Source organism: Zeugodacus cucurbitae, chromosome 3 (genome assembly GCF_028554725.1).
Source record: "Zeugodacus cucurbitae isolate PBARC_wt_2022May chromosome 3, idZeuCucr1.2, whole genome shotgun sequence".
Lineage (NCBI taxonomy): Eukaryota > Metazoa > Arthropoda > Insecta > Diptera > Tephritidae > Zeugodacus > Zeugodacus cucurbitae.
In genome coordinates this window covers 56,486,318-56,512,467 of record NC_071668.1, presented here as the reverse complement: position 1 = coordinate 56,512,467, position 26,150 = coordinate 56,486,318, and the positions used below count along the sequence as shown (strand labels likewise).

The window sequence follows — 26,150 nt, the reverse complement described above, 5'->3', positions numbered from 1 at the left end:
TTGTTGTTTTTTATTTTTTTTTTTTTCAGAAAGTCTCATTTTTTTTTTTGGGCAGTATACACAACATTGCACAAGTATCGGAATACGAAGGTAGATAGTAAGCAAAAAAAAGTATCTAAGTATCTAAAATAAGCCAGTACATTAGAGTGTTAAATAGTATCTACTACGTTTTGTGAGTCACTTATGCGCGGTATTATGGGAAATAGGATTAGATATTGTATCTGCAAACTTGCAGATACATTTAAAAGATAATATCAATTAAAGAAATACATATATTTTAAATGCGAAATAGCGAAATAAGAGCTTAACTGTTGAACAGCTGATGGCTGTGATGAAGAGACTGTGCAAATTTGCCTCCGGATAAAAACTGAAATTTTACTCCGGCTATAGTCCCAATCTCACTTACGTGAAAGAGTAGTTTACTCATATAACGAATTCTAGGAAATCCATATGCCAACGACCATACCACGCTGAATACATCGGTTCTCGTCCGATCACCGAAATTAAGCAGCGTCGGGATAGCGGGCGCGGTTAGTACTTAGATGGGGGACCGCTTGGGAACACCGCGTGTTGTTGGCTCCCAACAACTTTTTTACCTTTTTGTCAAAGTTTTTAAATACTTTCCTAGTTGTTGTTGTTTTTTATTTTTATTTTTTTTCAGAAAGTCTCATTTTTTTTTTTGGGCAGTATACACAACATTGCACAAGTATCGGAATACGAAGGTAGATAGTAAGCAAAAAAAAGTATCTAAGTATCTAAAATAAGCCAGTACATTAGAGTGTTAAATAGTATCTACTACGTTTTGTGAGTCACTTATGCGCGGTATTATGGGAAATAGGATTAGATATTGTATCTGCAAACTTGCAGATACATTTAAAAGATAATATCAATTAAAGAAATACATATATTTTAAATGCGAAATAGCGAAATAAGAGCTTAACTGTTGAACAGCTGATGGCTGTGATGAAGAGACTGTGCAAATTTGCCTCCGGATAAAAACTGAAATTTTACTCCGGCTATAGTCCCAATCTCACTTACGTGAAAGAGTAGTTTACTCATATAACGAATTCTAGGAAATCCATATGCCAACGACCATACCACGCTGAATACATCGGTTCTCGTCCGATCACCGAAATTAAGCAGCGTCGGGATAGCGGGCGCGGTTAGTACTTAGATGGGGGACCGCTTGGGAACACCGCGTGTTATTGGCTCCCAACAACTTTTTTACCTTTTTGTCAAAGTTTTTAAATACTTTCCTAGTTGTTGTTGTTTTTTATTTTTTTTTTTTCAGAAAGTCTCATTTTTTTTTTTTGGGCAGTATACACAACATTGCACAAGTATCGGAATACGAAGGTAGATAGTAAGCAAAAAAAAGCATCTAAGTATCTAAAATAAGCCAGTACATTAGAGTGTTAAATAGTATCTACTACGTTTTGTGAGTCACTTATGCGCGGTATTATGGGAAATAGGATTAGATATTGTATCTGCAAACTTGCAGATACATTTAAAAGATAATATCAATTAAAGAAATACATATATTTTAAATGCGAAATAGCGAAATAAGAGCTTAACTGTTGAACAGCTGATGGCTGTGATGAAGAGACTGTGCAGATTTGCCTCCGGATAAAAACTGAAATTTTACTCCGGCTATAGTCCCAATCTCACTTACGTGAAAGAGTAGTTTACTCATATAACGAATTCTAGGAAATCCATATGTCAACGACCATACCACGCTGAATACATCGGTTCTCGTCCGATCACCGAAATTAAGCAGCGTCGGGATAGCGGGCGCGGTTAGTACTTAGATGGGGGACCGCTTGGGAACACCGCGTGTTGTTGGCTCCTAACAACTTTTTTACCTTTTTGTCAAAGTTTTTAAATACTTTCCTAGTTGTTGTTGTTTTTTATTTTTATTTTTTTTTCAGAAAGTCTCATTTTTTTTGGGCAGTATACTCAACATTGCACAAGTATCGGAATACGAAGGTAGATAGTAAGCAAAAAAAAGCATCTAAGTATCTAAAATAAGCCAGTACATTAGAGTGTTAAATAGTATCTACTACGTTTTGTGAGTCACTTATGCGCGGTATTATGGGAAATAGGATTAGATATTGTATCTGCAAACTTGCAGATACATTTAAAAGATAATATCAATTAAAGAAATACATATATTTTAAATGCGAAATAGCGAAATAAGAGCTTAACTGTTGAACAGCTGATGGCTGTGATGAAGAGACTGTGCAGATTTGCCTCCGGATAAAAACTGAAATTTTACTCCGGCTATAGTCCCAATCTCACTTACGTGAAAGAGTAGTTTACTCATATAACGAATTCTAGGAAATCCATATGTCAACGACCATACCACGCTGAATACATCGGTTCTCGTCCGATCACCGAAATTAAGCAGCGTCGGGATAGCGGGCGCGGTTAGTACTTAGATGGGGGACCGCTTGGGAACACCGCGTGTTGTTGGCTCCCAACAACTTTTTTACCTTTTTGTCAAAGTTTTTAAATACTTTCCTAGTTGTTGTTGTTTTTTATTTTTTTTTTTTTCAGAAAGTCTCATTTTTTTTTTTGGGCAGTATACACAACATTGCACAAGTATCGGAATACGAAGGTAGATAGTAAGCAAAAAAAAGTATCTAAGTATCTAAAATAAGCCAGTACATTAGAGTGTTAAATAGTATCTACTACGTTTTGTGAGTCACTTATGCGCGGTATTATGGGAAATAGGATTAGATATTGTATCTGCAAACTTGCAGATACATTTAAAAGATAATATCAATTAAAGAAATACATATATTTTAAATGCGAAATAGCGAAATAAGAGCTTAACTGTTGAACAGCTGATGGCTGTGATGAAGAGACTGTGCAAATTTGCCTCCGGATAAAAACTGAAATTTTACTCCGGCTATAGTCCCAATCTCACTTACGTGAAAGAGTAGTTTACTCATATAACGAATTCTAGGAAATCCATATGTCAACGACCATACCACGCTGAATACATCGGTTCTCGTCCGATCACCGAAATTAAGCAGCGTCGGGATAGCGGGCGCGGTTAGTACTTAGATGGGGGACCGCTTGGGAACACCGCGTGTTGTTGGCTCCCAACAACTTTTTTACCTTTTTGTCAAAGTTTTTAAATACTTTCCTAGTTGTTGTTGTTTTTTATTTTTTTTTTTTTCAGAAAGTCTCATTTTTTTTTTTGGGCAGTATACACAACATTGCACAAGTATCGGAATACGAAGGTAGATAGTAAGCAAAAAAAAGTATCTAAGTATCTAAAATAAGCCAGTACATTAGAGTGTTAAATAGTATCTACTACGTTTTGTGAGTCACTTATGCGCGGTATTATGGGAAATAGGATTAGATATTGTATCTGCAAACTTGCAGATACATTTAAAAGATAATATCAATTAAAGAAATACATATATTTTAAATGCGAAATAGCGAAATAAGAGCTTAACTGTTGAACAGCTGATGGCTGTGATGAAGAGACTGTGCAGATTTGCCTCCGGATAAAAACTGAAATTTTACTCCGGCTATAGTCCCAATCTCACTTACGTGAAAGAGTAGTTTACTCATATAACGAATTCTAGGAAATCCATATGTCAACGACCATACCACGCTGAATACATCGGTTCTCGTCCGATCACCGAAATTAAGCAGCGTCGGGATAGCGGGCGCGGTTAGTACTTAGATGGGGGACCGCTTGGGAACACCGCGTGTTGTTGGCTCCCAACAACTTTTTTACCTTTTTGTCAAAGTTTTTAAATACTTTCCTAGTTGTTGTTGTTTTTTATTTTTTTTTTTTTTTCAGAAAGTCTCATTTTTTTGGGCAGTATACTCAACATTGCACAAGTATCGGAATACGAAGGTAGATAGTAAGCAAAAAAAAGCATCTAAGTATCTAAAATAAGCCAGTACATTAGAGTGTTAAATAGTATCTACTACGTTTTGTGAGTCACTTATGCGCGGTATTATGGGAAATAGGATTAGATATTGTATCTGCAAACTTGCAGATACATTTAAAAGATAATATCAATTAAAGAAATACATATATTTTAAATGCGAAATAGCGAAATAAGAGCTTAACTGTTGAACAGCTGATGGCTGTGATGAAGAGACTGTGCAGATTTGCCTCCGGATAAAAACTGAAATTTTACTCCGGCTATAGTCCCAATCTCACTTACGTGAAAGAGTAGTTTACTCATATAACGAATTCTAGGAAATCCATATGCCAACGACCATACCACGCTGAATACATCGGTTCTCGTCCGATCACCGAAATTAAGCAGCGTCGGGATAGCGGGCGCGGTTAGTACTTAGATGGGAGACCGCTTGGGAACACCGCGTGTTGTTGGCTCCCAACAACTTTTTTACCTTTTTGTCAAAGTTTTTAAATACTTTCCTAGTTGTTGTTGTTGTTTATTTTTTTTTTTTTTCAGAAAGTCTCATTTTTTTTGGGCAGTATACTCAACATTGCACAAGTATCGGAATACGAAGGTAGATAGTAAGCAAAAAAAAGCATCTAAGTATCTAAAATAAGCCAGTACATTAGAGTGTTAAATAGTATCTACTACGTTTTGTGAGTCACTTATGCGCGGTATTATGGGAAATAGGATTAGATATTGTATCTGCAAACTTGCAGATACATTTAAAAGATAATATCAATTAAAGAAATACATATATTTTAAATGCGAAATAGCGAAATAAGAGCTTAACTGTTGAACAGCTGATGGCTGTGATGAAGAGACTGTGCAGATTTGCCTCCGGATAAAAACTGAAATTTTACTCCGGCTATAGTCCCAATCTCACTTACGTGAAAGAGTAGTTTACTCATATAACGAATTTTAGGAAATCCATATGCCAACGACCATACCACGCTGAATACATCGGTTCTCGTCCGATCACCGAAATTAAGCAGCGTCGGGATAGCGGGCGCGGTTAGTACTTAGATGGGGGACCGCTTGGGAACACCGCGTGTTGTTGGCTCCCAACAACTTTTTTTACCTTTTTGTCAAAGTTTTTAAATACTTTCCTAGTTGTTGTTGTTTTTAATTTTTTTTTTTTTCAGAAAGTCTCATTTTTTTTTTTGGGCAGTATACTCAACATTGCACAAGTATCGGAATACGAAGGTAGATAGTAAGCAAAAAAAAGTATCTAAGTATCTAAAATAGGCCAGTACATTAGAGTGTTAAATAGTATCTACTACGTTTTGTGAGTCACTTATGCGCGGTATTATGGGAAATAGGATTAGATATTGTGTCTGCAAACTTGCAGATACATTTAAAAGATAATATCAATTAAAGAAATACATATGTATATTTTAAATGCGAAATAAGAGCTTAACTGTTGAACAGCTGATGGCTGTGATGAAGAAACTGTGCAAATGTGCCTCCGGATAAAAACTGAAATTTTACTCCGGCTATAGTCCCAAACTCACTTACGTGAAAGAGTAGTTTACTCATATAACGAATTCTAGGAAATCCATATGCCAACGACCATACCACGCTGAATACATCGGTTCTCGTCCGATCACCGAAATTAAGCAGCGTCGGGATAGCGGGCGCGGTTAGTACTTAGATGGGGGACCGCTTGGGAACACCGCGTGTTGTTGGCTCCCAACAACTTTTTTACCTTTTTGTCAAAGTTTTTAAATACTTTCCTAGTTGTTGTTGTATTTTATTTTTTTTTTTTTTCAGAAAGTCTCATTTTTTTTTTTTTTGGGCAGTATACACAACATTGCACAAGTATCGGAATACGAAGGTAGATAGTAAGCAAAAAAAAGTATCTAAGTATCTAAAATAAGCCAGTACATTAGAGTGTTAAATAGTATCTACTACGTTTTGTGAGTCACTTATGCGCGGTATTATGGGAAATAGGATTAGATATTGTATCTGCAAACTTGCAGATACATTTAAAAGATAATATCAATTAAAGAAATACATATATTTTAAATGCGAAATAGCGAAATAAGAGCTTAACTGTTGAACAGCTGATGGCTGTGATGAAGAGACTGTGCAAATTTGCCTCCGGATAAAAACTGAAATTTTACTCCGGCTATAGTCCCAATCTCACTTACGTGAAAGAGTAGTTTACTCATATAACGAATTCTAGGAAATCCATATGCCAACGACCATACCACGCTGAATACATCGGTTCTCGTCCGATCACCGAAATTAAGCAGCGTCGGGATAGCGGGCGCGGTTAGTACTTAGATGGGGGACCGCTTGGGAACACCGCGTGTTGTTGGCTCCCAACAACTTTTTTTACCTTTTTGTCAAAGTTTTTAAATACTTTCCTAGTTGTTGTTGTTTTTTATTTTTTTTTTTTTTCAGAAAGTCTCATTTTTTTTGGGCAGTATACTCAACATTGCACAAGTATCGGAATACGAAGGTAGATAGTAAGCAAAAAAAAGCATCTAAGTATCTAAAATAAGCCAGTACATTAGAGTGTTAAATAGTATCTACTACGTTTTGTGAGTCACTTATGCGCGGTATTATGGGAAATAGGATTAGATATTGTATCTGCAAACTTGCAGATACATTTAAAAGATAATATCAATTAAAGAAATACATATGTATATTTTAAATGCGAAATAAGAGCTTAACTGTTGAACAGCTGATGGCTGTGATGAAAAGACTGTGCAAATTTGCCTCCGGATAAAAACTGAAATTTTACTCCGGCTATAGTCCCAATCTCACTTACATGAAAGAGTAGTTTACTCATATAACGAATTCTAGGAAATCCATATGCCAACGACCATACCACGCTGAATACATCGGTTCTCGTCCGATCACCGAAATTAAGCAGCGTCGGGATAGCGGGCGCGGTTAGTACTTAGATGGGGGACCGCTTGGGAACACCGCGTGTTGTTGGCTCCCAACAACTTTTTTTACCTTTTTGTCAAAGTTTTTAAATACTTTCCTAGTTGTTGTTGTTTTTTATTTTTTTTTTTTTTCAGAAAGTCTCATCTTTTTTGGGCAGTATACTCAACATTGCACAAGTATCGGAATACGAAGGTAGATAGTAAGCAAAAAAAAGCATCTAAGTATCTAAAATAAGCCAGTACATTAGAGTGTTAAATAGTATCTACTACGTTTTGTGAGTCACTTATGCGCGGTATTATGGGAAATAGGATTAGATATTGTATCTGCAAACTTGCAGATACATTTAAAAGATAATATCAATTAAAGAAATACATATATTTTAAATGCGAAATAGCGAAATAAGAGCTTAACTGTTGAACAGCTGATGGCTGTGATGAAGAGACTGTGCAAATTTGCCTCCGGATAAAAACTGAAATTTTACTCCGGCTATAGTCCCAATCTCACTTACGTGAAAGAGTAGTTTACTCATATAACGAATTCTAGGAAATCCATATGTCAACGACCATACCACGCTGAATACATCGGTTCTCGTCCGATCACCGAAATTAAGCAGCGTCGGGATAGCGGGCGCGGTTAGTACTTAGATGGGGGACCGCTTGGGAACACCGCGTGTTGTTGGCTCCTAACAACTTTTTTTTTACCTTTTTGTCAAAGTTTTTAAATACTTTCCTAGTTGTTGTTGTTTTTTATTTTTTTTTTTTTTCAGAAAGTCTCATTTTTTTTGGGCAGTATACTCAACATTGCACAAGTATCGGAATACGAAGGTAGATAGTAAGCAAAAAAAAGCATCTAAGTATCTAAAATAAGCCAGTACATTAGAGTGTTAAATAGTATCTACTACGTTTTGTGAGTCACTTATGCGCGGTATTATGGGAAATAGGATTAGATATTGTATCTGCAAACTTGCAGATACATTTAAAAGATAATATCAATTAAAGAAATACATATATTTTAAATGCGAAATAGCGAAATAAGAGCTTAACTGTTGAACAGCTGATGGCTGTGATGAAGAGACTGTGCAGATTTGCCTCCGGATAAAAACTGAAATTTTACTCCGGCTATAGTCCCAATCTCACTTACGTGAAAGAGTAGTTTACTCATATAACGAATTCTAGGAAATCCATATGCCAACGACCATACCACGCTGAATACATCGGTTCTCGTCCGATCACCGAAATTAAGCAGCGTCGGGATAGCGGGCGCGGTTAGTACTTAGATGGGGGACCGCTTGGGAACACCGCGTGTTGTTGGCTCCCAACAACTTTTTTACCTTTTTGTCAAAGTTTTTAAATACTTTCCTAGTTGTTGTTGTTGTTTATTTTTTTTTTTTTCAGAAAGTCTCATTTTTTTTGGGCAGTATACTCAACATTGCACAAGTATCGGAATACGAAGGTAGATAGTAAGCAAAAAAAAGCATCTAAGTATCTAAAATAAGCCAGTACATTAGAGTGTTAAATAGTATCTACTACGTTTTGTGAGTCACTTATGCGCGGTATTATGGGAAATAGGATTAGATATTGTATCTGCAAACTTGCAGATACATTTAAAAGATAATATCAATTAAAGAAATACATATATTTTAAATGCGAAATAGCGAAATAAGAGCTTAACTGTTGAACAGCTGATGGCTGTGATGAAGAGACTGTGCAGATTTGCCTCCGGATAAAAACTGAAATTTTACTCCGGCTATAGTCCCAATCTCACTTACGTGAAAGAGTAGTTTACTCATATAACGAATTCTAGGAAATCCATATGTCAACGACCATACCACGCTGAATACATCGGTTCTCGTCCGATCACCGAAATTAAGCAGCGTCGGGATAGCGGGCGCGGTTAGTACTTAGATGGGGGACCGCTTGGGAACACCGCGTGTTGTTGGCTCCCAACAACTTTTTTACCTTTTTGTCAAAGTTTTTAAATACTTTCCTAGTTGTTGTTGTTTTTTATTTTTTTTTTTTTTTTTCAGAAAGTCTCATTTTTTTTTTTTTTGGGCAGTATACACAACATTGCACAAGTATCGGAATACGAAGGTAGATAGTAAGCAAAAAAAAGTATCTAAGTATCTAAAATAAGCCAGTACATTAGAGTGTTAAATAGTATCTACTACGTTTTGTGAGTCACTTATGCGCGGTATTATGGGAAATAGGATTAGATATTGTATCTGCAAACTTGCAGATACATTTAAAAGATAATATCAATTAAAGAAATACATATATTTTAAATGCGAAATAGCGAAATAAGAGCTTAACTGTTGAACAGCTGATGGCTGTGATGAAGAGACTGTGCAGATTTGCCTCCGGATAAAAACTGAAATTTTACTCCGGCTATAGTCCCAATCTCACTTACGTGAAAGAGTAGTTTACTCATATAACGAATTCTAGGAAATCCATATGCCAACGACCATACCACGCTGAATACATCGGTTCTCGTCCGATCACCGAAATTAAGCAGCGTCGGGATAGCGGGCGCGGTTAGTACTTAGATGGGGGACCGCTTGGGAACACCGCGTGTTGTTGGCTCCCAACAACTTTTTTTACCTTTTTGTCAAAGTTTTTAAATACTTTCCTAGTTGTTGTTGTTTTTTTTTTTTTTTTCAGAAAGTCTCATTTTTTTTGGGCAGTATACTCAACATTGCACAAGTATCGGAATACGAAGGTAGATAGTAAGCAAAAAAAAGCATCTAAGTATCTAAAATAAGCCAGTACATTAGAGTGTTAAATAGTATCTACTACGTTTTGTGAGTCACTTATGCGCGGTATTATGGGAAATAGGATTAGATATTGTATCTGCAAACTTGCAGATACATTTAAAAGATAATATCAATTAAAGAAATACATATATTTTAAATGCGAAATAGCGAAATAAGAGCTTAACTGTTGAACAGCTGATGGCTGTGATGAAGAGACTGTGCAGATTTGCCTCCGGATAAAAACTGAAATTTTACTCCGGCTATAGTCCCAATCTCACTTACGTGAAAGAGTAGTTTACTCATATAACGAATTCTAGGAAATCCATATGCCAACGACCATACCACGCTGAATACATCGGTTCTCGTCCGATCACCGAAATTAAGCAGCGTCGGGATAGCGGGCGCGGTTAGTACTTAGATGGGGGACCGCTTGGGAACACCGCGTGTTGTTGGCTCCCAACAACTTTTTTACCTTTTTGTCAAAGTTTTTAAATACTTTCCTAGTTGTTGTTGTTGTTTATTTTTTTTTTTTCAGAAAGTCTCATTTTTTTTGGGCAGTATACTCAACATTGCACAAGTATCGGAATACGAAGGTAGATAGTAAGCAAAAAAAAGCATCTAAGTATCTAAAATAAGCCAGTACATTAGAGTGTTAAATAGTATCTACTACGTTTTGTGAGTCACTTATGCGCGGTATTATGGGAAATAGGATTAGATATTGTATCTGCAAACTTGCAGATACATTTAAAAGATAATATCAATTAAAGAAATACATATATTTTAAATGCGAAATAGCGAAATAAGAGCTTAACTGTTGAACAGCTGATGGCTGTGATGAAGAGACTGCAAATTTGCCTCCGGATAAAAACTGAAATTTTACTCCGGCTATAGTCCCAATCTCACTTACGTGAAAGAGTAGTTTACTCATATAACGAATTCTAGGAAATCCATATGCCAACGACCATACCACGCTGAATACATCGGTTCTCGTCCGATCACCGAAATTAAGCAGCGTCGGGATAGCGGGCGCGGTTAGTACTTAGATGGGGGACCGCTTGGGAACACCGCGTGTTGTTGGCTCCCAACAACTTTTTTACCTTTTTGTCAAAGTTTTTAAATACTTTCCTAGTTGTTGTTGTTTTTTATTTTTTTTTTTTCAGAAAGTCTCATTTTTTTTTTTGGGCAGTATACACAACATTGCACAAGTATCGGAATACGAAGGTAGATAGTAAGCAAAAAAAAGCATCTAAGTATCTAAAATAAGCCAGTACATTAGAGTGTTAAATAGTATCTACTACGTTTTGTGAGTCACTTATGCGCGGTATTATGGGAAATAGGATTAGATATTGTATCTGCAAACTTGCAGATACATTTAAAAGATAATATCAATTAAAGAAATACATATATTTTAAATGCGAAATAGCGAAATAAGAGCTTAACTGTTGAACAGCTGATGGCTGTGATGAAGAGACTGTGCAAATTTGCCTCCGGATAAAAACTGAAATTTTACTCCGGCTATAGTCCCAATCTCACTTACGTGAAAGAGTAGTTTACTCATATAACGAATTCTAGGAAATCCATATGTCAACGACCATACCACGCTGAATACATCGGTTCTCGTCCGATCACCGAAATTAAGCAGCGTCGGGATAGCGGGCGCGGTTAGTACTTAGATGGGGGACCGCTTGGGAACACCGCGTGTTGTTGGCTCCTAACAACTTTTTTTACCTTTTTGTCAAAGTTTTTAAATACTTTCCTAGTTGTTGTTGTTTTTTATTTATTTTTTTTCAGAAAGTCTCATTTTTTTTGGGCAGTATACTCAACATTGCACAAGTATCGGAATACGAAGGTAGATAGTAAGCAAAAAAAAGCATCTAAGTATCTAAAATAAGCCAGTACATTAGAGTGTTAAATAGTATCTACTACGTTTTGTGAGTCACTTATGCGCGGTATTATGGGAAATAGGATTAGATATTGTATCTGCAAACTTGCAGATACATTTAAAAGATAATAAGGGTATTCGTTTAAACGTGTAAAAGCCCCGTAAACCTCTTAAACCGTGTATATTTACGAATGCGTAAAAATCTGGCAGCAACTTATATGGAAATTCATTTAAACACATTACGCACCAATGTCAGTGTGTAAAGAACACTTGTAAATTTACGATATTGCAAAAGCAACCCTACCAAACGACCAGCTGATGAATATTATTGTGAAAATTAAAATGGAAAAGGTAAGAATGAAACTCGGAACATAAATTTTATTTAATTGTTGCAATTGTTTTATATTTCAGGATAAAAAGTTAAAGCAAAAGCGTCTACGGCTGAAACCGTCCCATCGCTGGACAGAGTCGCAGTCCCTGCAGCTGTTGCAAGCAGTATCCGACGCAATTAAAGATAGTCCAGAATCTTTTGAGGTAAGGGTTTTAGAAAAGTGAAAATGTTTAGGTACATATGTTTGTTTTAACACGAATTTACGCATATCTTCCAGAAACCGACCTCCCAAAGGTTTTACGAAAAATTGCAGCAAAATACACCGGCACTTCAATCTGTCGTTTGCGTAGCTATGAAAAGCAAAATGAGGTATCTCAAAGCGTTGTACGTTGCCGCGGCAGCCTGGAAAAACAAAACTGGGTCTGGACTACTCGCTAATGGTGACGAGTCAAGCGTATCAGCGCATGTCAACAAAATTTGTCCCAACTTTGACTTACTGGAAGTTATCTTCGGGCAACGCAAAAATGTAAATCCCGGAGTAATTTTTGAAAGCACTGACAGCATTGAAGTACTGGCTGATTCCCCTTGTGCTGATAGTTCGTTAAACGATACCATCGATTCCTACGACTTGTGTGCGCTCGATTGTGAGGATTTAGTTGACCCAATATTACCTATAAGTATAAGTAGCGATTGCAGTGCCGCCGCCGCGGCAACTTCTACACCACAAAGTTCGTTGGACTTTAGAAGTTCAACAAAAAAACCAAAAAGAAAGAGTGAAGCCCCGTTCAATAAATTGATTTTTATTCAGGAGAAAAGGTTGGAATTAGAAGTTAAGAAAATAGAATTAGAAAAAGAAAAAGAAAAGAATGAGGTCGAGTTGAAAAGAATTGAACTGAATAATCAATTAGAAATGAAAAGAATTGAAACTGAATCAGAAAAAGAAACCAAACTGGAAATTGAAAAACTGAAACTTGCTAGTGAAGAACGCATTAAAATGTTTGAAATAGAGTTAAAGTTAAAATCAAAATAAATGTGAAACTTTAAGAGATTTCACATGGTACTTTTTTCGCAAATTTAAAAGATCTCATAGCAAAATACATGTATATTTGAATGTAACTAAATGTTAATAGGCACAGAAGCACTTTTTATTTTTCTGTAAATAAAAGCATATATTAATGGATTTTAAAGATATGTAAACATGAGTTTCAATACTTTATTTTTAAGTTTCCATTAGTGATAACAATGAAAGGCGCTTAGATGCACCTTCAACTGTTGGTAAGTTTTGATCCCCAGGCTCGTCGACTTCACTGTTTTCACTAATGCTTTCTTCGTCAACATCAAAACCACCGTCGTTTTCTTTTAATATAATATTGTGCAATATCGCACAAACTAATATCCACCGGCATGCAAACTTTACCGAATTATCACTCTTTATTTGAATTTTGAGTTCTTTCAAGCTATTAAAACGTTCTTTCAATAAACCAAAGCAATGCTCAATTCTTATTCGGTACTGGCTGAACGTTCTGTTGAACAGAATTCGTTGATTCAAGGTGCCTTCCGTTGCGTTTATTCTAAAAGGAGTAATAAGGGTCGAAGTTAATTTATATGCACTGTCTGCAGCTAACCACTCTGATCCTGTTAGCATTTCAGTGGCGTTTGTGGATAGCTCGCAATTGTTGTATATCCTAGCGTCGTGAACACTACCGGGATACCCCAATACCATATGACGAATTACTAGTTTGTGGTCACACACACATTGAGCCTTAAGTGAATATATATGCTTGCGAGAAAAATATGCTTCGCAATCTACAGTGGGTTTTTCCGCCAATTTTATCTCCGTTCCATCTACGTAGCCAACACAATGTGGTAGCTCACTGAGTGTTTGAACAACTAAAGCTCTACGCTCTACAGGGTCCGGCCAAAACAGAAACTGAGTTTTCCTTTTAATAATTGCATCAAATACCCTGTTGGTCATGACCTATTGAGAAATTTAAAATACAGCTGAAACACAAATTTTAACCGATACATATGTAAATAGCTCACCTGTATTACTCCACCATCGCTAATACCAAACAAACTAGCAATTTTAGTAATTGTTGCTCCTTCTCCACATGAACCCAGTCGGTACATTACTACAGCCAATTGAATTTGGATAGGAAACTGTTTACATGAACGTGGACCATTGAACACTTCGTCATCCTTTATCAGATCAATGATAAAATCAAATGTGGTTTTGCTGACTCGCACAATTTCTCGAAACCTGTTTTCATCCAAATGCGGTAATACATCTATTAAAAAGTTGGGTGATTTTGGGACAGAATGATGAACAAATGTAGATCCATATCTAAAATATGCAGCAGCTGCCAATGCAAAGCTAAAGTCTTCCATAATTTCATCTTCCTTTTTGCGTTGGATTTCTGAAATCATTTATATATTTATGTATATATGCGCCTTTAAAAAATGTAGCATTGACGCAAAACAATTACCGTCATGTTTTCCAAACAGCTCCAACATTAACAAATCAAATACTAGTGATTTTTCGCAAAGTTGAATAAATTTTGCTTTTTCGCTAACTTTCGGCATTTTAATATTTTGACACCCAAACAGCTGTTTAATACATAAATAAGTGGCATTTACACAAAGAATTTGAAGTGCGTTCATGTAACACACTGCGTATTTGCATAAATTTATGCGATGGGTAACATTACACGTTTAAACGAATACCCTTAATATCAATTAAAGAAATACATATATTTTAAATGCGAAATAGCGAAATAAGAGCTTAACTGTTGAACAGCTGATGGCTGTGATGAAGAGACTGTGCAGATTTGCCTCCGGATAAAAACTGAAATTTTACTCCGGCTATAGTCCCAATCTCACTTACGTGAAAGAGTAGTTTACTCATATAACGAATTCTAGGAAATCCATATGCCAACGACCATACCACGCTGAATACATCGGTTCTCGTCCGATCACCGAAATTAAGCAGCGTCGGGATAGCGGGCGCGGTTAGTACTTAGATGGGGGACCGCTTGGGAACACCGCGTGTTGTTGGCTCCCAACAACTTTTTTACCTTTTTGTCAAAGTTTTTAAATACTTTCCTAGTTGTTGTTGTTTTTTATTTTTTTTATTTTTTTCAGAAAGTCTCATTTTTTTTGGGCAGTATACTCAACATTGCACAAGTATCGGAATACGAAGGTAGATAGTAAGCAAAAAAAAGCATCTAAGTATCTAAAATAAGCCAGTACATTAGAGTGTTAAATAGTATCTACTACGTTTTGTGAGTCACTTATGCGCGGTATTATGGGAAATAGGATTAGATATTGTATCTGCAAACTTGCAGATACATTTAAAAGATAATATCAATTAAAGAAATACATATATTTTAAATGCGAAATAGCGAAATAAGAGCTTAACTGTTGAACAGCTGATGGCTGTGATGAAGAGACTGTGCAAATTTGCCTCCGGATAAAAACTGAAATTTTACTCCGGCTATAGTCCCAATCTCACTTACGTGAAAGAGTAGTTTACTCATATAACGAATTCTAGGAAATCCATATGCCAACGACCATACCACGCTGAATACATCGGTTCTCGTCCGATCACCGAAATTAAGCAGCGTCGGGATAGCGGGCGCGGTTAGTACTTAGATGGGGGACCGCTTGGGAACACCGCGTGTTGTTGGCTCCCAACAACTTTTTTACCTTTTTGTCAAAGTTTTTAAATACTTTCCTAGTTGTTGTTGTTTTTTATTTTTTTTTTTTCAGAAAGTCTCATTGCACAAGTATCGGAATACGAAGGTAGATAGTAAGCAAAAAAAAGCATCTAAGTATCTAAAATAAGCCAGTACATTAGAGTGTTAAATAGTATCTACTACGTTTTGTGAGTCACTTATGCGCGGTATTATGGGAAATAGGATTAGATATTGTATCTGCAAACTTGCAGATACATTTAAAAGATAATATCAATTAAAGAAATACATATATTTTAAATGCGAAATAGCGAAATAAGAGCTTAACTGTTGAACAGCTGATGGCTGTGATGAAGAGACTGTGCAAATTTGCCTCCGGATAAAAACTGAAATTTTACTCCGGCTATAGTCCCAATCTCACTTACGTGAAAGAGTAGTTTACTCATATAACGAATTCTAGGAAATCCATATGCCAACGACCATACCACGCTGAATACATCGGTTCTCGTCCGATCACCGAAATTAAGCAGCGTCGGGATAGCGTTCGCGGTTAGTACTTAGATGGGGGACCGCTTGGGAACACCGCGTGTTGTTGGCTCCCAACAACTTTTTTACCTTTTTGTCAAAGTTTTTAAATACTTTCCTAGTTGTTGTTGTTTTTTATTTTATTTTTTCAGAAAGTCTCATTGCACAAGTATCGGAATACGAAGGTAGATAGTAAGCAAAAAAAAGTATCTAAGTATCTAAAATAAGCCAGTACATTAGAGTGTTAAATAGTATCTACTACGTTTTGTGAGTCACTTATGCGCGGTATTATGGGAAATAGGATTAGATATTGTATCTGCAAACTTGCAGATACATTTAAAAGATATCAATTAAAGAAATACATATATTTTAAATGCGAAATAGCGAAATAAGAGCTTAACTGTTGAACAGCTGATGGCTGTGATGAAGAGACTGCAAATTTGCCTCCGGATAAAAACTGAAATTTTACTCCGGCTATAGTCCCAATCTCACTTACGTGAAAGAGTAGTTTACTCATATAACGAATTCTAGGAAATCCATATGCCAACGACCATACCACGCTGAATACATCGGTTCTCGTCCGATCACCGAAATTAAGCAGCGTCGGGATAGCGGGCGCGGTTAGTACTTAGATGGGGGACCGCTTGGGAACACCGCGTGTTGTTGGCTCCCAACAACTTTTTTACCTTTTTGTCAAAGTTTTTAAATACTTTCCTAGTTGTTGTTGTTTTTTATTTTTTTTTTTTCAGAAAGTCTCATTGCACAAGTATCGGAATACGAAGGTAGATAGTAAGCAAAAAAAAACATCTAAGTATCTAAAATAAGCCAGTACATTAGAGTGTTAAATAGTATCTACTACGTTTTGTGAGTCACTTATGCGCGGTATTATGGGAAATAGGATTAGATATTGTATCTGCAAACTTGCAGATACATTTAAAAGATATCAATTAAAGAAATACATATATTTTAAATGCGAAATAGCGAAATAAGAGCTTAACTGTTGAACAGCTGATGGCTGTGATGAAGAGACTGTGCAAATTTGCCTCCGGATAAAAACTGAAATTTTACTCCGGCTATAGTCCCAATCTCACTTACGTGAAAGAGTAGTTTACTCATATAACAAATTCTAGGAAATCCATATGCCAACGACCATACCACGCTGAATACATCGGTTCTCGTCCGATCACCGAAATTAAGCAGCGTCGGGATAGCGGGCGCGGTTAGTACTTAGATGGGGGACCGCTTGGGAACACCGCGTGTTGTTGGCTCCCAACAACTTTTTTACCTTTTTGTCAAAGTTTTTAAATACTTTCCTAGTTGTTGTTGTTTTTTTTATTTTTTTTTTTTCAGAAAGTCTCATTTTTTTTTGGGCAGTATACACAACATTGCACAAGTATCGGAATACGAAGGTAGATAGTAAGCAAAAAAAAGTATCTAAGTATCTAAAATAAGCCAGTACATTAGAGTGTTAAATAGTATCTACTACGTTTTGTGAGTCACTTATGCGCGGTATTATGGGAAATAGGATTAGATATTGTATCTGCAAACTTGCAGATACATTTAAAAGATATCAATTAAAGAAATACATATATTTTAAATGCGAAATAGCGAAATAAGAGCTTAACTGTTGAACAGCTGATGGCTGTGATGAAGAGACTGTGCAAATTTGCCTCCGGATAAAAACTGAAATTTTACTCCGGCTATAGTCCCAATCTCACTTATGTGAAAGAGTAGTTTACTCATATAACAAATTCTAGGAAATCCATATGCCAACGACCATACCACGCTGAATACATCGGTTCTCGTCCGATCACCGAAATTAAGCAGCGTCGGGATAGCGGGCGCGGTTAGTACTTAGATGGGGGACCGCTTGGGAACACCGCGTGTTGTTGGCTCCCAACAACTTTTTTTACCTTTTTGTCAAAGTTTTTAAATACTTTCCTAGTTGTTGTTGTTTTTTATTTTTTTCTTTTTTTCAGAAAGTCGCATTTTTTTTGGGCAGTATACTCAACATTGCACAAGTATCGGAATACGAAGGTAGATAGTAAGCAAAAAAAAGCATCTAAGTATCTAAAATAAGCCAGTACATTAGAGTGTTAAATAGTATCTACTACGTTTTGTGAGTCACTTATGCGCGGTATTATGGGAAATAGGATTAGATATTGTATCTGCAAACTTGCAGATACATTTAAAAGATAATATCAATTAAAGAAATACATATATTTTAAATGCGAAATAGCGAAATAAGAGCTTAACTGTTGAACAGCTGATGGCTGTGATGAAGAGACTGTGCAAATTTGCCTCCGGATAAAAACTGAAATTTTACTCCGGCTATAGTCCCAATCTCACTTACGTGAAAGAGTAGTTTACTCATATAACAAATTCTAGGAAATCCATATGCCAACGACCATACCACGCTGAATACATCGGTTCTCGTCCGATCACCGAAATTAAGCAGCGTCGGGATAGCGGGCGCGGTTAGTACTTAGATGGGGGACCGCTTGGGAACACCGCGTGTTGTTGGCTCCCAACAACTTTTTTACCTTTTTGTCAAAGTTTTTAAATACTTTCCTAGTTGTTGTTGTTTTTTTATTTTTTTTTTTCAGAAAGTCTCATTTTTTTTTTTTGGGCAGTATACACAACATTGCACAAGTATCGGAATACGAAGGTAGATAGTAAGCAAAAAAAAGTATCTAAGTATCTAAAATAAGCCAGTACATTAGAGTGTTAAATAGTATCTACTACGTTTTGTGAGTCACTTATGCGCGGTATTATGGGAAATAGGATTAGATATTGTATCTGCAAACTTGCAGATACATTTAAAAGATAATATCAATTAAAGAAATACATATATTTTAAATGCGAAATAGCGAAATAAGAGCTTAACTGTTGAACAGCTGATGGCTGTGATGAAGAGACTGTGCAAATTTGCCTCCGGATAAAAACTGAAATTTTACTCCGGCTATAGTCCCAATCTCACTTACGTGAAAGAGTAGTTTACTCATATAACGAATTCTAGGAAATCCATATGCCAACGACCATACCACGCTGAATACATCGGTTCTCGTCCGATCACCGAAATTAAGCAGCGTCGGGATAGCGGGCGCGGTTAGTACTTAGATGGGGGACCGCTTGGGAACACCGCGTGTTGTTGGCTCCCAACAACTTTTTTACCTTTTTGTCAAAGTTTTTAAATACTTTCCTAGTTGTTGTTGTTTTTTATTTTTTTTTTTTCAGAAAGTCTCATTGCACAAGTATCGGAATACGAAGGTAGATAGTAAGCAAAAAAAAGCATCTAAGTATCTAAAATAAGCCAGTACATTAGAGTGTTAAATAGTATCTACTACGTTTTGTGAGTCACTTATGCGCGGTATTATGGGAAATAGGATTAGATATTGTATCTGCAAACTTGCAGATACATTTAAAAGATAATATCAATTAAAGAAATACATATATTTTAAATGCGAAATAGCGAAATAAGAGCTTAACTGTTGAACAGCTGATGGCTGTGATGAAGAGACTGCAAATTTGCCTCCGGATAAAAACTGAAATTTTACTCCGGCTATAGTCCCAATCTCACTTACGTGAAAGAGTAGTTTACTCATATAACGAATTCTAGGAAATCCATATGCCAACGACCATACCACGCTGAATACATCGGTTCTCGTCCGATCACCGAAATTAAGCAGCGTCGGGATAGCGTTCGCGGTTAGTACTTAGATGGGGGACCGCTTGGGAACACCGCGTGTTGTTGGCTCCCAACAACTTTTTTACCTTTTTGTCAAAGTTTTTAAATACTTTCCTAGTTGTTGTTGTTTTTTATTTTATTTTTTCAGAAAGTCTCATTGCACAAGTATCGGAATACGAAGGTAGATAGTAAGCAAAAAAAAGCATCTAAGTATCTAAAATAAGCCAGTACATTAGAGTGTTAAATAGTATCTACTACGTTTTGTGAGTCACTTATGCGCGGTATTATGGGAAATAGGATTAGATATTGTATCTGCAAACTTGCAGATACATATAAAAGATAATATCAATTAAAGAAATACATATATTTTAAATGCGAAATAGCGAAATAAGAGCTTAACTGTTGAACAGCTGATGGCTGTGATGAAGAGACTGTGCAAATTTGCCTCCGGATAAAAACTGAAATTTTACTCCGGCTATAGTCCCAATCTCACTTACGTGAAAGAGTAGTTTACTCATATAACAAATTCTAGGAAATCCATATGCCAACGACCATACCACGCTGAATACATCGGTTCTCGTCCGATCACCGAAATTAAGCAGCGTCGGGATAGCGGGCGCGGTTAGTACTTAGATGGGGGACCGCTTGGGAACACCGCGTGTTGTTGGCTCCCAACAACTTTTTTACCTTTTTGTCAAAGTTTTTAAATACTTTCCTAGTTGTTGTTGTTTTTTATTTTTTTTTTTTCAGAAAGTCTCATTGCACAAGTATCGGAATACGAAGGTAGATAGTAAGCAAAAAAAAGCATCTAAGTATCTAAAATAAGCCAGTACATTAGAGTGTTAAATAGTATCTACTACATTTTGTGAGTCACTTATGCGCGGTATTATGGGAAATAGGATTAGATATTGTATCTGCAAACTTGCAAATACATTTAAAAGATATCAATTAAAGAAATACATATATTTTAAATGCGAAATAGCGAAATAAGAGCTTAACTGTTGAACAGCTGATGGCTGTGATGAAGAGACTGTGCAAATTTGCCTCCGGATAAAAACTGAAATTTTACTCCGGCTATAGTCCCAATCTCACTTACGTGAAAGAGTAGTTTACTCATATAACAAATTCTAGGAAATCCATATGCCAACGACCATACCACGCTGAATACATCGGTTCTCGTCCGATCACCGAAATTAAGCAGCGTCGGGATAGCGGGCGCGGTTAGTACTTAGATGGGGGACCGCTTGGGAACACCGCGTGTTGTTGGCTCCCAACAACTTTTTTACCTTTTTGTCAAAGTTTTTAAATACTTTCCTAGTTGTTGTTGTTTTTTTTATTTTTTTTTTCAGAAAGTCTCATTTTTTTTTTGGGCAGTATACACAACATTGCACAAGTATCGGAATACGAAGGTAGATAGTAAGCAAAAAAAAGTATCTAAGTATCTAAAATAAGCCAGTACATTAGAGTGTTAAATAGTATCTACTACGTTTTGTGAGTCACTTATGCGCGGTATTATGGGAAATAGGATTAGATATTGTATCTGCAAACTTGCAGATACATTTAAAAGATATCAATTAAAGAAATACATATATTTTAAATGCGAAATAGCGAAATAAGAGCTTAACTGTTGAACAGCTGATGGCTGTGATGAAGAGACTGTGCAAATTTGCCTCCGGATAAAAACTGAAATTTTACTCCGGCTATAGTCCCAATCTCACTTACGTGAAAGAGTAGTTTACTCATATAACAAATTCTAGGAAATCCATATGCCAACGACCATACCACGCTGAATACATCGGTTCTCGTCCGATCACCGAAATTAAGCAGCGTCGGGATAGCGGGCGCGGTTAGTACTTAGATGGGGGACCGCTTGGGAACACCGCGTGTTGTTGGCTCCCAACAACTTTTTTTACCTTTTTGTCAAAGTTTTTAAATACTTTCCTAGTTGTTGTTGTTTTTTGTTTTTTTATTTTTTTCAGAAAGTCTCATTTTTTTTGGGCAGTATACTCAACATTGCACAAGTATCGGAATACGAAGGTAGATAGTAAGCAAAAAAAAGCATCTGAGCAAGTATCTAAAATAAGCCAGTACATTAGAGTGTTAAATAGTATCAACTACGTTTTGTGAGTCACTTATGCGCGGTATTATGGGAAATAGGATTAGATATTGTATCTGCAAACTTGCAGATACATTTAAAAGATAATATCAATTAAAGAAATACATATATTTTAAATGCGAAATAGCGAAATAAGAGCTTAACTGTTGAACAGCTGATGGCTGTGATGAAGAGACTGTGCAAATTTGCCTCCGGATAAAAACTGAAATTTTACTCCGGCTATAGTCCCAATCTCACTTACGTGAAAGAGTAGTTTACTCATATAACAAATTCTAGGAAATCCATATGCCAACGACCATACCACGCTGAATACATCGGTTCTCGTCCGATCACCGAAATTAAGCAGCGTCGGGATAGCGGGCGCGGTTAGTACTTAGATGGGGGACCGCTTGGGAACACCGCGTGTTGTTGGCTCCCAACAACTTTTTTACCTTTTTGTCAAAGTTTTTAAATACTTTCCTAGTTGTTGTTGTTTTTTATTTTTTTTTTTTCAGAAAGTCTCATTGCACAAGTATCGGAATACGAAGGTAGATAGTAAGCAAAAAAAAGCATCTAAGTATCTAAAATAAGCCAGTACATTAGAGTGTTAAATAGTATCTACTACGTTTTGTGAGTCACTTATGCGCGGTATTATGGGAAATAGGATTAGATATTGTATCTGCAAACTTGCAGATACATATAAAAGATAATATCAATTAAAGAAATACATATATTTTAAATGCGAAATAGCGAAATAAGAGCTTAACTGTTGAACAGCTGATGGCTGTGATGAAGAGACTGTGCAAATTTGCCTCCGGATAAAAACTGAAATTTTACTCCGGCTATAGTCCCAATCTCACTTACGTGAAAGAGTAGTTTACTCATATAACAAATTCTAGGAAATCCATATGCCAACGACCATACAACGCTGAATACATCGGTTCTCGTCCGATCACCGAAATTAAGCAGCGTCGGGATAGCGGGCGCGGTTAGTACTTAGATGGGGGACCGCTTGGGAACACCGCGTGTTGTTGGCTCCCAACAACTTTTTTACCTTTTTGTCAAAGTTTTTAAATACTTTCCTAGTTGTTGTTGTTTTTTTATTTTTTTTTTTCAGAAAGTCTCATTTTTTTTTTGGGCAGTATACACAACATTGCACAAGTATCGGAATACGAAGGTAGATAGTAAGCAAAAAAAAGTATCTAAGTATCTAAAATAAGCCAGTACATTAGAGTGTTAAATAGTATCTACTACGTTTTGTGAGTCACTTATGCGCGGTATTATGGGAAATAGGATTAGATATTGTATCTGCAAACTTGCAGATACATTTAAAAGATATCAATTAAAGAAATACATATATTTTAAATGCGAAATAGCGAAATAAGAGCTTAACTGTTGAACAGCTGATGGCTGTGATGAAGAGACTGTGCAAATTTGCCTCCGGATAAAAACTGAAATTGTACTCCGGCTATAGTCCCAAACTCACTTACGTGAAAGAGTAGTTTACTCATATAACGAATTCTAGGAAATCCATATGCCAACGACCATACCACGCTGAATACATCGGTTCTCGTCCGATCACCGAAATTAAGCAGCGTCGGGATAGCGGGCGCGGTTAGTACTTAGATGGGGGACCGCTTGGGAACACCGCGTGTAGTTGGCTCCCAACAACTTTTTTTTACCTTTTTGTCAAAGTTTTTAAATACTTTCCTAGTTGTTGTTGTTTTTTATTTTTTTTTTTTTTTCAGAAAGTCTCATTTTTTTTGGGCAGTATACTCAACATTGCACAAGTATCGGAATACGAAGGTAGATAGTAAGCAAAAAAAAGCATCTAAGTATCTAAAATAAGCCAGTACATTAGAGTGTTAAATAGTATCTACTACGTTTTGTGAGTCACTTATGCGCGGTATTATGGGAAATAGGATTAGATATTGTATCTGCAAACTTGCAGATACATTTAAAAGATAATATCAATTAAAGAAATACATATATTTTAAATGCGAAATAGCGAAATAAGAGCTTAACTGTTGAACAGCTGATGGCTGTGATGAAGAGACTGTGCAAATTTGCCTCCGGATAAAAACTGAAATTTTACTCCGGCTATAGTCCCAATCTCACTGACGTGAAAGAGTAGTTTACTCATATAACGAATTCTAGGAAATCCATATGCCAACGACCATACCACGCTGAATACATCGGTTCTCGTCCGATCACCGAAATTAAGCAGCGTCGGGATAGCGGGCGCGGTTAGTACTTAGATGGGGGACCGCTTGGGAACACCGCGTGTTGTTGGCTCCCAACAACTTTTTTACCTTTTTGTCAAAGTTTTTAAATACTTTCCTAGTTGTTGTTGTTTTTTTATTTTTTTTTTTCAGAAAGTCTCATTTTTTTTTTGGGCAGTATACACAACATTGCACAAGTATCGGAATACGAAGGTAGATAGTAAGCAAAAAAAAGTATCTAAGTATCTAAAATAAGCCAGTACATTAGAGTGTTAAATAGTATCTACTACGTTTTGTGAGTCACTTATGCGCGGTATTATGGGAAATAGGATTAGATATTGTATCTGCAAACTTGCAGATACATTTAAAAGATAATATCAATTAAAGAAATACATATATTTTAAATGCGAAATAGCGAAATAAGAGCTTAACTGTTGAACAGCTGATGGCTGTGATGAAGAGACTGTGCAAATTTGCCTCCGGATAAAAACTGAAATTTTACTCCGGCTATAGTCCCAATCTCACTTACGTGAAAGAGTAGTTTACTCATATAACGAATTCTAGGAAATCCATATGCCAACGACCATACCACGCTGAATACATCGGTTCTCGTCCGATCACCGAAATTAAGCAGCGTCGGGATAGCGGGCGCGGTTAGTACTTAGATGGGGGACCGCTTGGGAACACCGCGTGTTGTTGGCTCCCAACAACTTTTTTACCTTTTTGTCAAAGTTTTTAAATACTTTCCTAGTTGTTGTTGTTTTTTTATTTTTTTTTTTCAGAAAGTCTCATTTTTTTTTTGGGCAGTATACACAACATTGCACAAGTATCGGAATACGAAGGTAGATAGTAAGCAAAAAAAAGTATCTAAGTATCTAAAATAAGCCAGTACATTAGAGTGTTAAATAGTATCTACTACGTTTTGTGAGTCACTTATGCGCGGTATTATGGGAAATAGGATTAGATATTGTATCTGCAAACTTGCAGATACATTTAAAAGATATCAATTAAAGAAATACATATATTTTAAATGCGAAATAGCGAAATAAGAGCTTAACTGTTGAACAGCTGATGGCTGTGATGAAGAGACTGTGCAAATTTGCCTCCGGATAAAAACTGAAATTGTACTCCGGCTATAGTCCCAAACTCACTTACGTGAAAGAGTAGTTTACTCATATAACGAATTCTAGGAAATCCATATGCCAACGACCATACCACGCTGAATACATCGGTTCTCGTCCGATCACCGAAATTAAGCAGCGTCGGGATAGCGGGCGCGGTTAGTACTTAGATGGGGGACCGCTTGGGAACACCGCGTGTAGTTGGCTCCCAACAACTTTTTTTTACCTTTTTGTCAAAGTTTTTAAATACTTTCCTAGTTGTTGTTGTTTTTTTTTTTTTTTTTTTTTTTTCAGAAAGTCTCATTTTTTTTGGGCAGTATACTCAACATTGCACAAGTATCGGAATACATCTACCTTCGTAAGCAAAAAAAAGCATCTAAGTATCTAAAATAAGCCAGTACATTAGAGTGTTAAATAGTATCTACTACGTTTTGTGAGTCACTTATGCGCGGTATTATGGGAAATAGGATTAGATATTGTATCTGCAAACTTGCAGATACATTTAAAAGATAATATCAATTAAAGAAATACATATATTTTAAATGCGAAATAGCGAAATAAGAGCTTAACTGTTGAACAGCTGATGGCTGTGATGAAGAGACTGTGCAAATTTGCCTTCGGATAAAAACTGAAATTTTACTCCGGCTATAGTCCCAATCTCACTTACGTGAAAGAGTAGTTTACTCATATAACGAATTCTAGGAAATCCATATGCCAACGACCATACCACGCTGAATACATCGGTTCTCGTCCGATCACCGAAATTAAGCAGCGTCGGGATAGCGGGCGCGGTTAGTACTTAGATGGGGGACCGCTTGGGAACACCGCGTGTTGTTGGCTCCCAACAACTTTTTTACCTTTTTGTCAAAGTTTTTAAATACTTTCCTAGTTGTTGTTGTTTTTTTATTTTTTTTTTCAGAAAGTCTCATTTTTTTTTTTGGGCAGTATACACAACATTGCACAAGTATCGGAATACGAAGGTAGATAGTAAGCAAAAAAAAGTATCTAAGTATCT

General features: G+C 36.4%; 2 protein-coding genes and 37 pseudogenes across 3 annotated transcripts; 38 read left to right on the top strand and 1 right to left on the bottom strand.

Annotated features, from left to right (window-relative positions):
• The first annotated feature begins 452 nt into the window (after window positions 1–452).
• LOC128920625 (5S ribosomal RNA) lies at window positions 453–579 on the top strand (annotated as a pseudogene).
• Window positions 580–1,084: 505 nt separating this feature from the next.
• On the top strand, window positions 1,085–1,211 carry LOC128920745 (5S ribosomal RNA; annotated as a pseudogene).
• Window positions 1,212–1,715: 504 nt separating this feature from the next.
• Window positions 1,716–1,842, top strand: LOC128920703 (5S ribosomal RNA; annotated as a pseudogene).
• A 503-nt stretch (window positions 1,843–2,345) lies between these two features.
• LOC128920702 (5S ribosomal RNA) lies at window positions 2,346–2,472 on the top strand (annotated as a pseudogene).
• A 504-nt stretch (window positions 2,473–2,976) lies between these two features.
• Window positions 2,977–3,103, top strand: LOC128920701 (5S ribosomal RNA; annotated as a pseudogene).
• Window positions 3,104–3,607: 504 nt separating this feature from the next.
• On the top strand, window positions 3,608–3,734 carry LOC128920700 (5S ribosomal RNA; annotated as a pseudogene).
• A 502-nt stretch (window positions 3,735–4,236) lies between these two features.
• On the top strand, window positions 4,237–4,363 carry LOC128920808 (5S ribosomal RNA; annotated as a pseudogene).
• Window positions 4,364–4,865: 502 nt separating this feature from the next.
• Window positions 4,866–4,992, top strand: LOC128920624 (5S ribosomal RNA; annotated as a pseudogene).
• A 501-nt stretch (window positions 4,993–5,493) lies between these two features.
• Window positions 5,494–5,620, top strand: LOC128920623 (5S ribosomal RNA; annotated as a pseudogene).
• Window positions 5,621–6,128: 508 nt separating this feature from the next.
• On the top strand, window positions 6,129–6,255 carry LOC128920622 (5S ribosomal RNA; annotated as a pseudogene).
• Window positions 6,256–6,754: 499 nt separating this feature from the next.
• Window positions 6,755–6,881, top strand: LOC128920620 (5S ribosomal RNA; annotated as a pseudogene).
• Window positions 6,882–7,384: 503 nt separating this feature from the next.
• LOC128920698 (5S ribosomal RNA) lies at window positions 7,385–7,511 on the top strand (annotated as a pseudogene).
• Window positions 7,512–8,016: 505 nt separating this feature from the next.
• Window positions 8,017–8,143, top strand: LOC128920619 (5S ribosomal RNA; annotated as a pseudogene).
• A 501-nt stretch (window positions 8,144–8,644) lies between these two features.
• LOC128920697 (5S ribosomal RNA) lies at window positions 8,645–8,771 on the top strand (annotated as a pseudogene).
• Window positions 8,772–9,282: 511 nt separating this feature from the next.
• On the top strand, window positions 9,283–9,409 carry LOC128920618 (5S ribosomal RNA; annotated as a pseudogene).
• Window positions 9,410–9,907: 498 nt separating this feature from the next.
• LOC128920617 (5S ribosomal RNA) lies at window positions 9,908–10,034 on the top strand (annotated as a pseudogene).
• A 498-nt stretch (window positions 10,035–10,532) lies between these two features.
• Window positions 10,533–10,659, top strand: LOC128920616 (5S ribosomal RNA; annotated as a pseudogene).
• A 503-nt stretch (window positions 10,660–11,162) lies between these two features.
• On the top strand, window positions 11,163–11,289 carry LOC128920696 (5S ribosomal RNA; annotated as a pseudogene).
• A 306-nt stretch (window positions 11,290–11,595) lies between these two features.
• Window positions 11,596–12,983, top strand: LOC128920290 (uncharacterized). The gene is made up of 3 exons (XM_054227351.1): window positions 11,596–11,812; window positions 11,873–11,995; window positions 12,070–12,983. The coding sequence occupies exons 1-3, from the start codon at window positions 11,780–11,782 to the stop codon at window positions 12,820–12,822; spliced, it is 909 nt and encodes a 302-aa protein (XP_054083326.1). The 5' UTR covers window positions 11,596–11,779; the 3' UTR covers window positions 12,823–12,983.
• LOC128920289 (putative nuclease HARBI1) lies at window positions 12,965–14,517 on the bottom strand. Of its 2 annotated transcripts, XM_054227349.1 has the most exons (3): window positions 14,279–14,517; window positions 13,836–14,209; window positions 12,965–13,770 (listed from the first exon to the last, which is right to left on the bottom strand). In XM_054227349.1, exons 1-3 carry the CDS (start codon window positions 14,451–14,453, stop codon window positions 13,012–13,014), a joined length of 1,308 nt encoding a protein of 435 aa, XP_054083324.1. In that variant the 5' UTR covers window positions 14,454–14,517; the 3' UTR covers window positions 12,965–13,011. The 2 variants fall into 2 exon arrangements, with proteins under 2 accessions (XP_054083324.1, XP_054083325.1); XM_054227350.1 differs by having other exon boundaries at window positions 13,836–14,517.
• Window positions 14,518–14,722: 205 nt separating this feature from the next.
• LOC128920615 (5S ribosomal RNA) lies at window positions 14,723–14,849 on the top strand (annotated as a pseudogene).
• A 504-nt stretch (window positions 14,850–15,353) lies between these two features.
• Window positions 15,354–15,480, top strand: LOC128920614 (5S ribosomal RNA; annotated as a pseudogene).
• A 475-nt stretch (window positions 15,481–15,955) lies between these two features.
• LOC128920693 (5S ribosomal RNA) lies at window positions 15,956–16,082 on the top strand (annotated as a pseudogene).
• A 469-nt stretch (window positions 16,083–16,551) lies between these two features.
• LOC128920613 (5S ribosomal RNA) lies at window positions 16,552–16,678 on the top strand (annotated as a pseudogene).
• Window positions 16,679–17,150: 472 nt separating this feature from the next.
• LOC128920612 (5S ribosomal RNA) lies at window positions 17,151–17,277 on the top strand (annotated as a pseudogene).
• A 500-nt stretch (window positions 17,278–17,777) lies between these two features.
• LOC128920611 (5S ribosomal RNA) lies at window positions 17,778–17,904 on the top strand (annotated as a pseudogene).
• Window positions 17,905–18,408: 504 nt separating this feature from the next.
• Window positions 18,409–18,535, top strand: LOC128920609 (5S ribosomal RNA; annotated as a pseudogene).
• Window positions 18,536–19,039: 504 nt separating this feature from the next.
• On the top strand, window positions 19,040–19,166 carry LOC128920608 (5S ribosomal RNA; annotated as a pseudogene).
• Window positions 19,167–19,639: 473 nt separating this feature from the next.
• LOC128920692 (5S ribosomal RNA) lies at window positions 19,640–19,766 on the top strand (annotated as a pseudogene).
• Window positions 19,767–20,240: 474 nt separating this feature from the next.
• On the top strand, window positions 20,241–20,367 carry LOC128920607 (5S ribosomal RNA; annotated as a pseudogene).
• A 472-nt stretch (window positions 20,368–20,839) lies between these two features.
• On the top strand, window positions 20,840–20,966 carry LOC128920606 (5S ribosomal RNA; annotated as a pseudogene).
• A 499-nt stretch (window positions 20,967–21,465) lies between these two features.
• On the top strand, window positions 21,466–21,592 carry LOC128920605 (5S ribosomal RNA; annotated as a pseudogene).
• A 508-nt stretch (window positions 21,593–22,100) lies between these two features.
• On the top strand, window positions 22,101–22,227 carry LOC128920604 (5S ribosomal RNA; annotated as a pseudogene).
• A 475-nt stretch (window positions 22,228–22,702) lies between these two features.
• On the top strand, window positions 22,703–22,829 carry LOC128920773 (5S ribosomal RNA; annotated as a pseudogene).
• Window positions 22,830–23,328: 499 nt separating this feature from the next.
• On the top strand, window positions 23,329–23,455 carry LOC128920763 (5S ribosomal RNA; annotated as a pseudogene).
• Window positions 23,456–23,960: 505 nt separating this feature from the next.
• LOC128920603 (5S ribosomal RNA) lies at window positions 23,961–24,087 on the top strand (annotated as a pseudogene).
• A 502-nt stretch (window positions 24,088–24,589) lies between these two features.
• Window positions 24,590–24,716, top strand: LOC128920602 (5S ribosomal RNA; annotated as a pseudogene).
• Window positions 24,717–25,215: 499 nt separating this feature from the next.
• LOC128920762 (5S ribosomal RNA) lies at window positions 25,216–25,342 on the top strand (annotated as a pseudogene).
• Window positions 25,343–25,848: 506 nt separating this feature from the next.
• LOC128920601 (5S ribosomal RNA) lies at window positions 25,849–25,975 on the top strand (annotated as a pseudogene).
• Window positions 25,976–26,150: the final 175 nt, after the last annotated feature.

Excerpts from the sequence above, each read along its gene's own strand:
- LOC128920290 (XM_054227351.1), top strand. The coding sequence starts at position 11,780 with ATGAATATTATTGTGAAAATTAAAATGGAAAAG. Across the intron at positions 11,813-11,872 it reads TGAAAATTAAAATGGAAAAG|GATAAAAAGTTAAAGCAAAA; the intron begins GTAAGAATGAAA and ends TTTATATTTCAG. Across the intron at positions 11,996-12,069 it reads ATAGTCCAGAATCTTTTGAG|AAACCGACCTCCCAAAGGTT; the intron begins GTAAGGGTTTTA and ends CATATCTTCCAG.
- LOC128920289 (XM_054227349.1), bottom strand. The coding sequence starts at position 14,453 with ATGAACGCACTTCAAATTCTTTGTGTAAATGCCACTTATTTATGTATT. Across the intron at positions 14,210-14,278 it reads GCTGTTTGGAAAACATGACG|AAATCCAACGCAAAAAGGAA; the intron begins GTAATTGTTTTG and ends AAATGATTTCAG. Across the intron at positions 13,771-13,835 it reads GCGATGGTGGAGTAATACAG|GTCATGACCAACAGGGTATT; the intron begins GTGAGCTATTTA and ends ATTTCTCAATAG.